The 18,528-nt window shown below is 33.6% G+C and overlaps 2 protein-coding genes across 6 annotated transcripts in view; one reads left to right on the forward strand and one right to left on the reverse strand.

The window, feature by feature from the left end:
- The window catches only part of LOC136034936 (vitellogenin-2-like), a 98,591-nt gene extending 97,504 nt beyond the window's left edge, over nt 1-1,087 (forward strand). Inside the window, exon 31 of the mRNA XM_065716470.1 lies at nt 883-1,087. Coding sequence (XP_065572542.1) covers nt 883-1,020 — 138 coding nt within the window. The 3' untranslated portion in view covers nt 1,021-1,087. The remainder of the gene's footprint in view (nt 1-882) is intronic.
- A 1,739-nt stretch (nt 1,088-2,826) lies between these two features.
- LOC136034938 (phospholipid hydroperoxide glutathione peroxidase-like) overlaps nt 2,827-18,528 on the reverse strand; it is a 28,602-nt gene continuing 12,900 nt past the window's right edge. For 2 of the 5 annotated variants that reach the window (XM_065716472.1, XM_065716474.1), the window contains exons 2-5: nt 15,042-15,262; nt 8,391-8,536; nt 4,886-4,970; nt 3,084-3,188 (exon numbers count right to left, since the gene is read on the reverse strand). In XM_065716472.1, coding sequence (XP_065572544.1) covers nt 3,099-3,188; nt 4,886-4,970; nt 8,391-8,536; nt 15,042-15,257 — 537 coding nt within the window. In that variant the 5' untranslated portion in view covers nt 15,258-15,262 and the 3' untranslated portion in view covers nt 3,084-3,098. Of the gene's footprint in view, nt 3,017-3,083; nt 3,189-4,885; nt 4,971-8,390; nt 8,537-15,041; nt 15,263-15,645; nt 15,784-18,528 lie in introns of those variants that run through there. The other 3 variants (XM_065716476.1, XM_065716473.1, XM_065716475.1) reach the window with 3 other exon arrangements.

The following is an 18,528-nucleotide window of genomic DNA, read 5'->3' on the forward strand; positions in this document are numbered from 1 at the left end:
AAAGCACGTACAATTCCTCTGCAATATCTCCACATACAAAATTGCAATGACAAATAAAAAGAATTTCGTGTAGCAATTTGATTGTTACGTAAGAAATGGACAATATAGGGGGGGGTTCTATCGATTCCTTTTTAAATTCTTACACCTATTCATTTTTCTATCAGAGATAATGTATTTTATAGCGCTTTAATTGTCTAGTGTTTTTTTTTCTTTCGTCATACTGTAATAAAAGTTCTTAATACTACCTTAGAAAACACCTTAATTGTACCGTAATAGCGTACTGGTCCACTTCGTTATCAATTTTATATATTTAATTTGATATTAAATAATTGATTTTATTTATTAATTCAATAACTTAAAGTAATAAGCTGAATTGTTAATTTACCCACGGCCTCGTTTAAATCCACGATTGTTTTCTTTACCTTAGAAAACACCTTAATTGTTCCGTAATAGCCTACTGCGTGTTTAATTTGATTATAAATAATTGATTTTATTTAATAATTTAGTAACTTCAAGAAATAAACCGAAATGTTAATTTGCTCACGTCATCGTTTAAATTAGCGATTGTTTTCTTTATGCTTTAGCAATTTTATATCTACCATAGAAAAATTCAGAGTATTTCGGTAATAACCTATTGCACCACATCATATAAATTTTATTTGTTTCATTTAATATGCTAATATGTAATTAAATTAATATTATACTATTATTGGAAGTAATTAGTTGAATACAAGTCGCTATTTTATTTTTTTTTTTACATATATATAATACTTCAGCAATAATTTGCGTGTCTACCATAGACAGTTTTTTAGTTTTCCATCAACGACCTACTTCTCTAAATCCTGGCCAAATTTCGGCATTTTCTATTTCTCTTTTTTCTAGATTGGATTCCATTGTGTTCCTAAAGGACGTTTGCAAGAACATCTTTTAGGTGAATACCAGGAGAGGCCACTCAACGAACTTTCCGGAAAAGAGGAGCACACTTATCATGTAGTCGAAGTCCCAACTGCTTGCAGTTAGTAACTTTCACAGTAACTATTAATTTCGGGTTTTGTAAACAAAATATTGGATTATATTTTAAGAAATATTTGTATCTGTAGAATAGTTGATGGCACGAGGCACAACTAAAATTTGGCCCCGTTTGCAAGGGAATTGAAAAATCGAAAACAAAACCAAGGAAAACTCCTTTGAAGAATCGCTTTTCTATGTTGTGATAAATCACATAGTGAGGCCCATTGTTTTTTATACTTGTTTTTCTATGTAATTGCGACAAAGTTGAAAAATCAAGAAAGAAATAAGCAGTCAAAAATTGTTGCCAATTTGGGTAAAAATGTAAAAAGCGATCTAACAAAAGAGCAAAATGGCTGTCTCGAAGATTCATTTTTTTTTTAAATTCATTCAAGTGCAATGGTGGGATGAGGGCCAGCCACCCTGTGCTTTCGCACACCCTTCCTACTTCTTACCCAGAATTCTCCAGGTACCCGTTTAGACCTGGGTTGACTCTGGCTGAGCTTAGAGTCGCACGACTGACCCCCGTCCCATACAAAATAACTGCCACGCCAGTAATCGAACCCTCGCCCTTTGGACAGAGGATTGCAAATCCAGCACGCCATCCACTTGGCTAGGATGACTTCTAATGATGTATAAGTGCACACCAGCTATTATGAAGAAGGGGTGGTGGGTCTGTTCGAAAAATTCGCCTTTAAAACCATGGATATACTAAACCATATGAATCATTTTCGATATTCCAATCCCAGTCCTCTTAATAAATATTTGAGGGGGTTTATTCCTTTGTGGAGGCTGAGTATCATTGTTTTAATAATATTAATCTTGAATGTAAAAATTGAGTTGAAGGAGGGAGCAGTAATCTTCCTTCAGATTTAAGAGAGCCTGGGGTCAAACAGCTCGTGGTAACAAAAACTAAGTAGACAGAAACCCTTGTCCATAGAAAACAAAAGTAAAATTTTTCGATTGCAACATATGCAAAACAAAACAAAAGTATTCTTGCTGATTCTGAGTATGCAAAATGTGTTAATTTTAAAATAACTCAATAAAAGTTTTGACCTTTTATTATTATTTAATACGATATTAGCAAGTGATTTCAAATAAATTAGACTATGATTTAAAATCTAAACATTAAGATAGAACTTTCAGAACCAAAAAAGCAAAATCACAGTCAAGTTCTGTTACAAAATTTGGATTAAAATAAAACCAAAAAGCATAATATTCAGCTAACATGTCATTACTGAGAAGTTTAAACCAAATTTTTACTTTATACACTAATGTTTTTTTTACGTGACATATGTACCAGTCACAACAATTGCCTTTTTCTTACAGCAGTTTTGTCTTAACAAATAAATAAAAAACTTTGCTGATTAAGTTCGAATTCACAAGCGTAATTCACTGACTTAAGCACATCAACAATAATCTAGTATAATCAAACATATTTTTTATTTAAATAAAAAGCTGGAATCCAAACAGCAATCGCATTTATTTTCACGTTGTAAAGAAGCGACATAAAGAAGACAGAGAATAGATGACAAATTTTAATTTTCTACCTGACATATATGGCTTTCCAAGTTTTTTTTTTCTTTTTGTAACAAACCTTTGGCTTGCTGTAGTTTTATCTTAATAAATAAATAAAAAACTTTGCTGATTGTTTACAATCACAATTTGCTAACTTAATCAAATCAACTGTTATCTGATATAAACAAATATATTTTTGATTAAACTAAGAAGCAAGAATCCAAATAGCAACGGCATTTATTTTCACACAATAAGGAAGCAACTGATCCTAATATATTTTTCGTTAAACTAAGAAGTAAGAATCCAACCAGCAATGGCATTTATTTTCACATTATAAGGATGCAACATACAGAAGAAATAGAATAAATGACAGTTGCATCAGCAATCCTTCGTCTTTCGATTTGAAAGGACTGTTTCATATTATCATTCATTTGTTTTCCTTCTGTAGCACTTAACCTTCAAGTAATTTTAGCAATTCCTTCTCCATTTCCTGAAATAAAGAGATTAGTAAGTATTACAGCATAATGCAATCAAAAGATGTATACAGGTCTGTGTTAATTATTCACAATGAATCAACCCACAAAATTTACTAGGAATGTAAATTTACTATAAATGTAAATGTACTGTAAATGTAAATTTACTAGGAATTCCTTCTCCATTTCCTGAAAAGAAAAGATTAGTAAGTATTACAGCATAATGCAATCAAAAGGTGATGTACCTTCTGGGGGGCACCAAAGACCTAATGTCACAAACGCAAGTAGTGGTTCATTATGGTAAAATACCATATCGCAAACTAGTCTAATGTGGGGCTCCCACGTTGTCATTATAGTTAATATAATTTTCTACAAAGTTTAATACCACAAAGTTGGTTACATTCACGCAAGTTTTACCTTGTTGACTTTACAGTCATTTTTGACAGCAGACAATTTAAATTAATCAGGTGTTGAGTACTGAGAAAACCAACTTCTTAAAAATTTTCTTCCTTCTAATAACTTAGTCTTACATTTAAAGTTTTTTTTTATTATTATAACCCTTACTTTTACCAAAAAAAACTGTAATTTTTGTTACCAAAACCAGTTACCAAAAAAATGAAGGTAACTGGAACTGTTAAAAAAAGATTTCGTAGACAATGTATATATATCAAAAGAATTTTTATTTAATGATGATTAATTTAAAATAAAAACTTTCCCAGAAAGAAATTTTTCAAAGAAAAGCAAAGACCATATTAAACTTAAGATCAACAGATATATAAACCTACAATAATTCAATCTCAAAATGCCCAGAAATTACTATTAAAGAATAAATGAAATCCAAAACAGAGATTAAATAAACAACCCGAGCAAAAAAAAAACATACAAAGGGTACTATAATAAATAAAGAAATAAAAATTGAAACGGTTAAAACATAAATTGAATATGCAAATCAAGCTTAAAACGAACAAAAATCACTACCAACAAGAGTTCGGCTACTGCCCCTTACCTAACTGTAAAAGTCTAAAGCCTACTGCGCCATTGGCGCTTTACTATTTTTATTGGTTACTCATTACTTAGAGGTTTTTCTCCACGACCTGTTTAATGATTTTTAATGATTGAATGAATGTATTTTTAATGATGCCGAATTTAATCTTAGAGAAATTTAAAGTAAAAGTGGTTTCGACTCTAGTGTGGCATCTGGGCTCTGGATCTATCCAGAATGGCATTGGCAGAAGAAAAGAAGGTCGAATACCCAATAGAATACAAACAAATTAACTAAAAAAAAATGAAATAATAAGTTTTCACACATAATTTTCATTGACGTTTGATATACGACAACGCAAAGCCTTTTAAGATAAACAAGGAAGGACAGTTTTTTGCTTAAAAAAGAAGTAAAAAACATCACAGTCTTTTGAAATTAACTCTCAGCTGAGTTAGTATCTAGAAAGTAGATTTCTAACATTACAGGCTACTAATTTCTGTGTTATAATACTTTTTACATATAATATTTTCAAACATATCTTTGCTGTCAAAACGTTTGTGGATTTAAGAAGTATGGTATCTCTAGGATATGTGAAACGAAAAAGTAGACATTGTTAACAGATGAATAACATAAGCGAGCGAGAAAAAATAGCATTATAGTGGTAGGAAAGAACAGAAAGGCATCGTTCGAGGAATCGACCGATGAGGAAAATCCGATTATTCTGAATTTCTCGGCCAGGAATCGGTCGAGGAGAGAAAAACAGAAGGACAAAAGCGAAGAGTGGCAGCTTCTTATACCATTGAAATCTTTTAATAGAACTACTCCGTGTCGCGTGTCACTTAAAAAAAATACTGGAATAAAAAAAGCAAAAAAAAGAAGCAGGAAAAAAAAAGAAAGAGCAAACCTTCGGATCTTGCGTTGGAGCATAGCGAGATACAGGTATACCCTCCCTATTAGTGACAAATTTCGTGAAATTCCACTTGATAAAACTGGAAGAAAAAAGCAAAAATTTATCAATGGTCTGCTAATGAAAAGTAAATCAAGAAGAGAGGGAGATAGTGAGAGAGTGAAAGAGAAAGAGAGAGTGAGAGAGAGAAAGGGACAGACAGGAAAAAGACTAGAGAGAGAAAGAAACCACTTCTTATTAAAGATCTACTAAGGCGGAGAGTTTCCCAAGAGTTAAGAAATATTTTCGATAAAACATTAACTTATTCCCGTTATTTCTTCTCACTATCATTAAGAAAAAAAAACTAAGAAGCAAGCTAATACAATTTTACTAGAAGAGCTATGGACCGTTCGAAACAGTTGCGTCGATTTACAAAAATGTAGGGGGCGAAAACGACCAGTTAGCCATTATAAAACAGAAATAAGAAGGTATTTTTCAAAGTCTAGGGCGGGGTGCAATAATATTTTCGACATATGAATTGCGGATGGCAGCTGTGGCGGAAAACGGCTGATCCTACTGCAAGGTAAAGAAGATAACCTGCCAAGAGTAGGAAATTCATAAAGGAAAGGAATTTTTTTAGATTTTGACCCATAATGTTGTCAAAGGAGTAAAACTACCCTTAATTCTATAATGATTATTTCCCCATTTAACTAGAAATTACAAAAAAACGACTGCATTCTGCGGCTTCTGCATATGTACAATGAATTATCTCACGAGATGGCTCTAAGCTTGTAGTTTCTACGCCAATCAAAGTTCATTAAAAAAGACGTAATCTAAGATCAAAACTGCCTGAATACAAATTTAGCAGCATACGGGTGCATAATTGTCTAATTTAGAAATAGGGGTACAGGCGAACCAACACTTAGAGAGAGGGGAGTGGGACAATTTTCCCAAGGACGGCTGAGGAGGTGAAAACTCAAAAAGTATGATTTTAGGCCAGTATTCTTCACAGGGGAGGGGAGCAGGTCATTTTTCCCGAGGAACTGAAAACCCAAAAAAGTATAATTTTAGGTCAATATTTATTAGGAGGGAGGAGAGTAGGGCAATTTTCTGGAGGAGGGTTGAGGAGGTAAAAACTCAAAAAAGTGTGGTTTTAGGTCAATATTTTTCAGGGGGGAGCATGGCAATTTTCCCGAGGAGGTGAAAACTCAAATAGTATGATTTTAGGCCGATATTTTTCACGGGAGAGGGGAGCAGGGTAATTTTCCTGAGGAGGGTTGAGAAGGGAAAACTCATAAAAGTATGATTTTAGCCCAATATTTTTCAAGGGGGAGGGGACCAGGGAATTTTTCCCGAGGAGGGTTGGGGAGGTGAAAACTAAAAAGGTATGATCTTAGGCCAATATTTTTCACGAGGGATGGGAGCAGGGCAATTTTCTCGAGGGGGATTGAGGAGGTGACAACTAAAAAAATATAATTTTAGGCAAATATTTTTCACAGAAAGGTAGCTCTGTACCGATTTTAGACGTAGGAAGATTTTACTACCTCTATTACTCTATATGCAGGTATTTGTTCATCATTATTCAAGTTATTTTTACTTTTTTACAATAGCTGGCTGACTAGCAACTCAAAAATCTTTTTTTAGAGGTAAATTGTAGATTTCCAAATTCTTGACAGCCAAAGCTTCAAGAAGTGTGTGTGAATTAGGACTCTCAAGAATATCCAGAACATAATGACGGGAAACAGTAAAATTACTTTTATGATTTAAAATAAACAAAAGCCTAAATGAACATGAATATGCAAATCAAACTGAGCTAGCTGAATTAATTGAAGAGTGTTACATAAAAAAAAACCGAAGTCAAAATAAAGCTCATGGAAATTTTATAAACTTGTTTATTCCGCTACAATTTCAAATCTTTTTTCAGCTAACTGTTTCATCAGTGGAAAATCCTCAAATCAGACAGCAAAACCCATTGAGCTATTCAATATTTATCCAGAGCCAAATAGGAGACGATTTATAAGACTCAATTTTTTTTTGGACACCGAGGGAGCTTGGTGATCAACTAGCAATTCAGTTTTATGGACCGTTAAAATACTTAGGCGTAAATAATTAATAGTTCCAAAGCCAGATATAATTAGAAATTGTAACAGGTCATCCCTATTATATTACTGGCCAATACCTCAGTTACTGGCCATGAATTCTTTGACTTCTAGGCGAAGAAGAAGAACAAATAAGCCGTTCGACGTAGTTTTTTTGTTTTTTTTTTTAATGAAACGGTCCTCTGACCTTCTTCCGCATTTCTCACAATGCTAGCAAAACAGTCTTTGGAGGATGGAGCCTGTTTGCTAGCTACTACAGGTGCTCCGTGGTGGGGGCTCTCTGCGAAGGGTATGCAAAGATTATGACAAATCTGAGTGCTAATCCAAACTAACGATTAAATGATTACGTGGATTGCTTATGCATTTATCGTCACCGTGTCCACCCGAGTTCATCAAAAACTTAATAAAACTTTTTGACACATCTTAATCATATACAGAGGGAGATGTAGCCTCAGCTTTTAGCGGGGAGGGGTCAGGAAATTATCAATTAGAAAGACGGATGAGAGGCTAGTAGCAAGAAAAAAAATACAGACTTGTACTGCTGAAGACATTGATTTGCAATAATTTTGATAACATTATAATTTTAATGACTATAATTGCAATGACAACAAAATTGATTACATCCTTATCTTCTTAATTAAGGCAAGTTTCCACCATCTTAACCGAAAAACTTACAAACAATGTATTACTTTGTAAGAGATTGTTAGCAGTTCATTAACAATTTACTCCCAAGTATGTTTTTACCATGTGCTAATACTACATTGTTTATAAAAATCTGAAACGTGGAGAGAACTGTTGCGTAAATTCTGACAAAAAACTAAAAAACAAACATCATAAAAATAACATCTGCAAATTTTTTCAATTAAGTTGTCAAATTTCTTCACTTAATTTCTTCGTTGTAACTGTCGATAACATCTGTTTTTTATAGTTTTGTATTATAATTTCATAGTGTGAAATACTATCTTAAATTTTACACCCATAGAACTAATTATTATGCTTCCCTGAACTATTAGCAACATATTTTTGTAAATTGACAAGGTGCCAAATTAAGAACTAAATCACATTTATATTTTATCAAAGGAATTTTTAAATTTTGCCAATCAAATTTTGTTATTCCACGGCACAAAATATAAGATTCCATCTTCTTCTGAAATTCTAGGGTAATTTTGTCACATAAAACCAATTTGTTATTCTGACTCATTTTGCTTCCGCGAGCTAACCCATTATTTTTTGTAGCTCCAAACACACCAAAATGCCAGATATCCCGCAAGTTTACATACTACACAAGAACAAAAAAAAAGAAAAAGAGACGATTCCAGGACTTCAAGCAAAAATTATTTACGAGGTAAATACTTGAATGACTGATAAAGATTTGATTAAAGTTAATAGCATTTAATTCTAATGTGAATGAAATTAAATCTTACTCTCCCAGAGTACCACGGCATTTGGATTTTAAAAAATTCCACAGCGGGTGAGCATCAGATCCGTTGACGTTAATTTTGGAGAACATGTCAAACTTCACGCCATAGCTTTGTGCAAACTTCTTTATTTCCGGTTCAGCGGCTGGTTCCTGAAATTCCGATTAAAATGAATCATAGAAAACAACCATTAAATAAACAACCTACATAAAAGCATCCATTAGTGTTAATCTTTTTTTGAAAAGACAAAGCAGGTTAAGTATAGGCAAAATACTAGAAGTGTTATCAGAAAAAGGGCATTTTTAGGTTGAAGCAGAGCCCACTAACTTATTACCATAGAAAACTTGCTTAGGTGACTTCAACATGGTCTCGGGATGTACCAAGATCATATAAAATTTCATTTTTATATGATCACAATTATACAAAATCTATATGAAAAGTATATAGTCTTTTCGAATCCTTCTTTAAACATTGATACTTTTGCAAAATCTCTGGATATTGTTCATTTGATTTAAGACTCACACGTCCAAAAACTTCCGTGAATCTTGATTCTGGAATTTTCTTAAACATATGTGCGTATATTTTCATCCCTTGGGGGAGGGGGATGGAAGCGCATTTTCAAGTCACATTACTGCGACTTTTCCAGAAAAGTTTCTGCAAACAAATCTTTCCCAGATTTTTCTGGGAAAGTTTCTACAAAAGATTCTTAGGAAGGGAATCCCACCTCTACATGCATGCATGTTCCCCAAAAAAATCCCAGAAACAAAATTTAGAGTTCAGTTTAGTAGTACTTACCATGTAATGGCAAATAAAGAATTCCGATATGACAGAACACTATGCTGAAATATAATAAAATACAATCTTCAGGCTCAACTAAATACGAAAAAGATCCCGAAAATGATTTTCGCCTGGTAATTGGCCACTTCTTTGTCACTCTTCTCCAATATCTGTTTTAAGGACCACCTTAGCACGAGAATTACCCCTATTCAGGAACTAATCCTGAAGTTTACTGTGTGACCCATCGCTTTTACTATCAGGATGATTTAGTGGGAGGAACGATAATGAAAAAATGGATTCAGAGAGGGGTAAATCGTGACGTTGATAGAAGGGATGTTAATATTCCCATTTAAGGATATAATTCCAAAGAGATTATCCTTTTACCCTTTGCATTTTAAGAGGAATTTCCATGTTACAGATTCACATTTTGGATACCATTTGGTGAAAGGAGCATCCACTTTTCCAAATTAATGGTGTTGAAAAAAATCGGACTTTTAAGGCTATCCTATATCTCCTTTCTGGTTTGGTGAAAGGAGCATCCACTTTTCCAAACTAAATGGTGTTGAAAAAAATTTGACTTTTAAGGATATCCTATATCTCCTTTCTGGTTTGGTGAAAGGAGCATCCACTTTTCAAAATTAAATGGTGTAGAAAAAAAATCGGGCTTTTAAGGATATCCTATATCTCCTTTCTGTGACAACTCGACAGTGAGAGCTCGATAAAAAAGGGGGAACAAACCATAATCTAGGCTAATACGGGCAAAAATAAACTAATGTTTGTTTTTATTCTGACAACAGACTCTACTTTGTCATGAAAAGGCTAACTGAAACACCCCTGTCAAAGATACAGCAACGGATTCCCCTTACTCATAAATTACCAAGAGAATATTTCACTCAGTGGTTTGATGTCTTTTTAACATTTAAATGTATTTTTATATTACAAACCTCCTAAAGTCTCCAATTTAAAAAAAAAGTTATCTTCATAATGTCCAAAAGTTTCATGTATTTCACGTTTTAGCTGTTACAGCAAATCCTGTAACTTAGTCATAAGAATAAATAGACAGGATTTTAGAATATGGTATTTTTATTAGGTGAACTTAATTCTTAGAATGGAAGGAAATAGGGATATACGGTATCTTAGCCTCGGTAAATTTGGCGTAGGAAAAGAAAGCAGAAACGGTTATAGATTGCTGCACTTTTGTAGGTATTAATTTAAAAAAAAAAATTCCGAAAACGAAGTTTTTAAAAAAAAATAAAGGCCATATTAAAATTAAGATACACAAAAATTCAAACTCAAAACAATGAGGAAATTACTATTAAAGCAATAAATGAAACCCAAAACGAACATAAATTAAATAAACAATAGCAGCAAAAAAAAAACACACAAGTACTAATATATATGAATAAATAAAACCTAAAGCGAGTAATGCTTAAACTGAATATTCAAATCAAGCTTAAAACGAAAAAAAAAATATTTTGCTATTGAAGCATGAATGAAACCCAAAAGTAACAGAAATTAAATAAACAATCAATGCAAACAAACATAAAATAGACACTAATATAAATGAATAAATAAATCTTAAAACAAGTGAAACTTCAATTGAATATGCAAATCAAGCTTAGAATGAACAAAAATCACTAAAAAGAAGGGTTTGGGTACCGCCTCCTTCTCTCACAGTAAAAATCTAAAATCTACTCCGTCATTAGCGCTTTACTGAAAACCATATATGTCTTGAACAGTCTTGGAAAGTACAAATAAAATCAAATTGAATATTTAATATATAATGATATAAATTGTTAAAGATCATCAATTCAATATTTTATTTTACTGTTAATTTTATTTTCATTTTCAAAGTTGTAATAACTGGAAAAGAATATATTTGTAATATAATTTGTTTTCAGTGAAGCGCCAATGACACAGTAGGCTTTAGGTTTTTACAGTTAAGGAAGAGGGCAGTATCCAAACTCTTGTTTGTAGTGAAACTATATTCGTCTTGGACAATCTTAGAAAGAACCAATAAATTAAACTGAATATTTGACATTAATTGCTGAAAGCTCATCAGTTCAAAATTTTACTGTAATTTTAATTTTTTTTCAATATTAAATACAAAAAAACGTAATATAATTCGCTTTCAATAAAACACCAATGACGCTCTAGGTTTTAGACTTTTACAGTGAGAGAGGGAGGCGATACCCAAGTTCAAGTTCATTTATTTATGAATAACTCTTGTTTGTACTGGTTTTTGTTCGTTTCGTTCAATTTGTGAGTTTTGTTCAATTTAAGTGAAGATTTATTTATTCATTTATATTAGTATCTATTGTTTGCTTGTTTACATCTCCTAAAATTTTCAGAGGAAGTGAGTGTAATAGACTGAAGTCAATTGTTTGAAGAGAATAAATGCCCTACTAAGGCTCTGGGTTGTCTGATGAAAGTCATTAACCCTATATATGAAAGGAAGTTCCCAGTAAAAGTTTTTAAATCAAAGAAGCTTGTTCCCGTAAACCAGGGATAACAGAGGAGATAATTGACCTAGTAGAATTAAGAAATTGGCTTTATGAAATAAATTTGGATTCCAAAAGTGATGAGTCTTTTATTTTATTTACAAAGCAAAGAAATCTGATGAATAAACTGAGGAGAAATGCAATGTCTGATTATTATGGAAATGAGTTGGAGTATAGTAAAGGTAATATGAAGGAAACGTCGAATATTTTAAATGAGATTATGGGTGATAAGGGAAAAAAGACCACGACAGACATTATTTGGTTGGGTGTAACCTTGGTGGTTTAAATGAAATTGTAAATAATTTTGCTTTTTCTCAAATATCGGCTCCAAGGTGCAATCTAGTGTTAGCAACAAATATAATGAAAACTGCAACATTAGTAATGATGTCCATGGTGAAGCTTCAAATATTGAATTTCAGCCGTGCACGAGTAAAGAAGTGCGTAAAGTTGTGCAGTCACTTAAGTCTAATTCTACCGGCGTTGATGGTTTGTCCCTTCGAGCTCTTGAAGTGATTCTAGGATATATTCGTCCCTGTCCAGTTTTTATCATTAATCTTTCCCTGGAAAAGGGAAGTTTTCCGGTGCAGTTTAAGGTGGCAAATTTATTCCATTTCACAAAGGGGGTCTCAAGTCAGATATAGAAAACCGGAGACCCATATAAATTCTACCCATCTTTTCAAAGATACTGGAGAAAGTGGTCCATAAACGGCTCTATAATTTCCTCCAGATGAATAGGCTTTTGATTCAGACACAGTAAGAGTCATTCCACGACGCACGCTTCACAGCACCTGGTTCAAATTATTAACTGTGCATTAAACTCAGGTAACGTACCTATGTCTATTTTCAGTGGCATTAGAAAAGCGTTTGACTCGGTTGACTACCAAGTATTGCTTCATCGAGTGAGAAGTCTTGGAATAAATGGAGTTTGTCTAATATGGTTTGAGAGCTATCTTTACGGTAGGTCCCTTAAAGTCATTTTAAATGATGTAGTCTCATCGTCTTTTCCTGTGAAGTGTGGTGTACCTCATGGCTCTGTGCTGGGCCCTTTACTTTATCTAGTTTACGTGGACATAATGCGCTTTTATCTGCAAGATGCATGTATTACTTCTTTTGTGGATGACACTGTGCTAACAGTATTTGCAAAATCATTCGATTACTTAATAGTAAAAGCCAATGGTGCTCTCAAACGATTAGAGGTGTTATTACTGACATTTTGAGAGTCGGTGATTCTGTTTATGTAAGTAGTAAAGTCGTATTAGGTGAAAAACCTATTTTACAAGTTAAATCACTAGGTACCTTGGCGTCCATATTGATTCTAATATATCGTCAAAGCATCACAGCGACATTACCTCCGCCAAAATTGCACGTGGAGTTGGCATCCTCAGAATACTGAAGCTGATTCTGCCGGAACGTACTCTTCGCACGATATATTTTGCAATAATTTACCCGTATATATCATACGGATGTTTAGTTTGGAGCAGCAATTTTTATGTTAATTACAAGCGTGTGAAGATTCAACAAAATAAAGTAGCAAGAATAACTGAGAAGTGCGTAAAAAATGTTAAAGACACCAGTGAATGCTTTAAGTCTCTAAGGCTACTCAATGTTGGACAAATAAGGGACTATCAAGCGGAAGCGTTTGTGCTTAATTATGTGATGACTTGGTTGTGGATATTCAAAATAGTGTAAGATCTGGTTTTACTTTGAAGTATCTTGGCCCTTCTCTATGGAATTCACTTCCTGTGAGTGTTAGGGAGGCTGAGCACCTCCCACAGTTTAAAAAAAGATTACAAGAGTATTTGTTGGGGAGTTAGTTGTTTTTTTGGGGGGGGGATTGGGTCATAGGGCTGGAGGGAAGAGCGTTTTGAAGAGGTTGGGGTGGAGGAGCTGTATTTGGATGAGGGTTGTTATCCTGGGGGTGTTTGAGAGAAGGTGATAGTCTTTTTTCCTTTCATTGTTATTTTAATTAGTATAGGATGCTTCTAGAAACATTTATGTAGGTTTTTTTTATATTATTACTTAATTTAGGATGTCTTTAGGAATGTTTATGTAGTTAATCGCTACGGTTAGCAAAATTTACATTTTTCCCTAGTGTAGTGATTTAAATCTGTGATAGTTTATATTTTTGTTAATTATGTAAGTTAAAGTTTTTTTTTCTCAAGAACAGTATGGTTTCAGTAAGGGGAGAGGATTCGTCGACCAAATTTTCACACTTACATTAATAAATGTGAAGTGGCTGAAGCATCAGGCACCTTTATTCCTCATTTTTATAGATTATGACCATGCGTTTTATTCAGCCGATAGAAGAGCTTTAGTGAAGGTCCTATTCTTGTATGGTATACCAGATAAATGCATTAAAGTGGTTAGTACTACGTACGAGAGCAACATTGCTAGACTTTGTCATAGGGAACCAAAGGACGTGAGAGAGCATGGAATCAAATCGGAAGATAAAACTCTCACAGGCTTAGATTTTGCAGGTGATTTGAATGCCCTAGATAAAAAATATTAGCAAACTGAATGAACTCTCGGAGGTTTTGAGAGTTCACGCTGCAAGAATAGGTTTGAAATTGTTAATAAAACTAAGTCGTTTAGGCTAGGAATAAATGAATGTGAAGAGGTGATGCTGGGTAAAGAGAAGATCAATCCAATGAGTAGCTTCACTTATCTTGGTAGCATTATTATCGAAGATGGTGAATGCAATGAAGTTTAAAAAGTAAAATAGCCAAGGCCCACTTTATTTTTCTATAGTTGAAAAAGGTATGGAAAAATAGGAATATAGAAGTCACCATACCAACATTAAAATATTGAAAGCTACAGTGATGACAGTGTTTAAGTATGGTTCTCAAACAAACAACCCTTTGTGCCAGATGTTTTCCAGAGGTATTGTCTTCAGATAGTATTGGGTAGCAGTTTGATTAACCATATATCAAACAACAAACTTTAAGAAAAATGTGGCTCTATCGCACTTTCTACGGCTATATTGAGAGAAAGGTTGAGATAGCTAGGATACTTGTTGAGGAATAAGGATGACAGATTGCCGAAGATCGTCCTTTACTCTCATCCATCCAGGGCCAAGCGAAAACAGGTCGTCCCAAAATGAGACGTGAAGAGATCTTAAGGAAGGATTAAAAGAAAATTACAACCTCTTACGAGGGGTTGAAAAGGGAGGTTATGAAAAGATTAAGATGGGCAGGAGCATGCACAGCTGTATTCGCCTCAGAGGGATTTGTGTTGCAATGAATTACTAATAGTAGTAGTAGCGTCGAGATACCATCTTTTTCTATTCCCTAAAAATATTAACATTCAACCACCTGACATTGAAATAGAAAAACTAAATAAGGACCATCAGACTTAGTAGTAATTTCAGAAAAAGACCAACCTGACCACCAAACTGGTTACAGGGGAATGCAAGAACCTCTAGTCCCTTTTCCCTGTACTTGTTGTGAAGTTCCACAAGCTGCGTGTAGCTGACACGAGTTTTACCTCATTTAGAGGCAACATTGACAATAACGCAAACTTTTCCTCTGTACTTCTCTAAGGATACTTCGTTCCCATCGATATCTTTGGCAGTGAAATCGTATATAGTTGAAGCCATTTTAACTAAAATTGATAAGTAAATTACAGAAAACTAGCAGTAAAACAGACTAAGTAAAGAAAAACACAAATAAATCAATAACTAAGCATAAGCACTTGAAAAGGGAATGCGGAGGTGCGGACCTTTACTGAACAAAAAAAAAAATTCAGAACGCCAGATTTTTACGCAGAATACTAAGATAGTTTACGCTAGGTTCTGAAACGAATACTTACCTCAATATCTGAGCCAGCCCTCCCCTTAAAACAGATCCATAATCTTAAAGATCTTAGTGTATTCATTTATAATAGTAACTTTAATGATGCTAAAGAGAAAAACAAATCTACCTAAAGTCAACACCTGATAACAACAACACAAAGCAAAGAAAAAAAAGAAGTAATAAATCTGATACCGTGCTAAAAAGGGCAATGATAGCCACAACGATAGTAACAAAAGAGGAGTAGCGAAAATGCTAAGAGTAAAACAAGCCAGAATGTAAAACCTAATCCAGTCAAAGAACTCACTACTTAAACAAGTTACTAGCAGTAAAATACTGATAAGTCCTGTTTGTGTCCTATCTAAAAGAAAGATAAGGGATGTTGAAAGATCAAAGTTCTCTTATTCCAAAATCAATAAAGATTATGAAGAAAATTAGAAAGAATACTATAACAAATCAATAGACCTATAAAACAACAGATATTTCCACTTTTTCGAAAAAATTGCTGAGCTTCAGAGGTGAAAGTGAGCAAGTCAAGAATGGAGACGGAACTTGGTTAGCAGGATTCCGTTCTATTTTGGTAACTGCCAGTGCAGCCTTGCCTGTAAACTATGGTTCAGTCTTGCTTGTTATAGCCTAAAGACCTTCTTCAAAGGAAGGGCAATATTAAAGGTTAATATAGCCAGGAAACCGGTATAGTTTTGTCCTATATTGGCCTCAGGTGGCTCTGCGATGCGAAGAGATCTAAGCAGTAGTAGTAGCAAAGCCTGTAAAGCAGGTCCTTTATAAACATCTTCTGTTCACATTAAGTAAGGGAACAGTAAAAATCGAAATGAAATCTGTAATAGAATGTAATAACAACCATAGAATGATGCTCAAATGCATGTAAAAATGGGAAGGTAAATTGCCAGATAAAAAAAGTAAATCCAGTTTTCTTAACATGAAAAAAAAAATATTGATGATAATGCTTTTTCTGGCCAAGCAACTTTTTTTATAGGTTGAGAGATCGTTTTTAAAAGGTTTTACTTTACTTCATCAGTGTAAAGACCAAATACTCAAAAAGGTTAAATTTTCAGTAATCTCAAAAGCCATTTTGATAAAAATGATTTTTAAAAAAAGCCAAGTATGACAGTATAATAAGTTTCGGCAAGTCTTTTATAGATAAAAAAAACATGGCATTTCCATAATAACAGTAAATTAGTTCATGAAACTTTGCGGTAACAACAAAGTTAAAAATAACAATAGATTTTTAAAGTGGAATTCATTCTTACAAGTTAAAAGTCTGCTACAATTAATATTGCAAGGCTTTTAAAGTGCCAAGGACGCCAAAACAAAAGCATCTTTTGCTCATGGACCCATCTTAGGTCTATATATACCTGAAAACCAAGATTTTAAAGACTTTTCTTTTGGTTGTTTCAGAACTATGAAGTTCATAGTATAGTATCATATTTCGTCAGCGCTCACTGTGTTGAACCAAATAAATTGGCTTATAAATGGACTCATGTTTTATAATTAGTGGAAACTTATACATAGGCTATATATATATATATATATATATATATATATATATATATATATATATATATATATATATATATATATATATATATATATATATATATATATATATATATATATATATATATATATATATATATATATATATATATATATATATATATATATATATTCGTAATTCAGATTCATATTCGTAATTTAGATCCATATTCGTAATTTCAGATTCCATATATGTAATTTTAGCCGGGGTTCGAGGTAAGAAGGCGGGGCCATATTTATTTTTACAGAGAAGCTGAAAAAAATTAAACAGGATAGTTCTTTATAAAATTAGTCTCTTTCTATTTATTTCTGAAGGTCGACATTAATTTCAAGCTGTACTAGCTGAATTGTAGGTGCACTCAACTTGCAATCTTATGTCTTTTGGGGCAAGGGTCTGAGACCTGTGCTGTTGACTTTTTTGGGTTTAAGACCGGGATCAGCTGCATGACTCTGTAAGCTTAGTCAACACAGGCTTCAAATGGGTACCTGCAGAAATATGGAGAACAGCGTGAGAACCATCGAATTATTTGCCCCCAGCTACGCATATTACACCTGGCCGAAGGCAGGAATTGAAGAGATCGGTACATCTGCAACGCAGACCATTGGCTTGGATGCGAAAATCTTGAATCTCGAATCTTGAATCTTGGCTTGAATCTCCGCGAAACTCGAAATAAAAAAAGTGATCTAACAAAAATTGAACCACTAGAGAAATAAATAAAAAAATGATGAAATAATTGAGCAAATCCTATCGAACTGGCATTAAAAACCATAAACAATAAATTAGGAAAAATAGGGGCAACCAGAGAGCTGGGGACATACTTCCTCTCTTCCCTTCACAAATTAGAGATTCGTACCCGTTAGGGACATTTTTGTTGCTGGATATTGGGACACCAATTCCTTTTAGACCTGTAAAGCACATCATGTAGTATAAGACAAATTTCACTAGCCTGATTCAGGACACGAAAAAAATGTCCTGTACTATTAAATACGAAGCAGTCCAAAAGGTCTCAACCTCCATTCGTCTAATCGTAAAATATAAGTGCTGTCTGAATCCCCCTTCATCCTCCCTATAGATTCTACCCAAAAAAAAGTGACGAGACAATCCAAGAGCAGTCGTCTACAGCGACAGTTTACGTTCAGAGGATTGGATCTCCAAATGTTAAGATATAAAGCTGAACAAACCAGTCCCGACAAAATTCCGAAACTGTAACAAGACAAACCAAGAAAACATGTATAAAGCCAGTAGAAACACAGAAACAAATATACTACAGAATACTGTGTGAATTCCACTGGCCCTAGACCCGTTTTCTTGCTTCTTTTTATTTGTATTTTGAAATCTTCATATAGCAAAAATAAAGCTCATACATCAGGAATTTTACAACAAAACCATGAAGAACTGGTGTACCTCTCTTTTTACTATCCTATAGTCTGTTGGAAACGCTGAAAACAGCTTCGCTTGTCCTCATTTTGTCACCATTGCTCAGCCTGAACATTGCTGGTACCTAAGGAGGCTAAGCTCCC

Source organism: Artemia franciscana, chromosome 13, assembly GCF_032884065.1.
Source record: "Artemia franciscana chromosome 13, ASM3288406v1, whole genome shotgun sequence".
Classification (NCBI taxonomy): Eukaryota; Metazoa; Arthropoda; class Branchiopoda; order Anostraca; family Artemiidae; genus Artemia; species Artemia franciscana.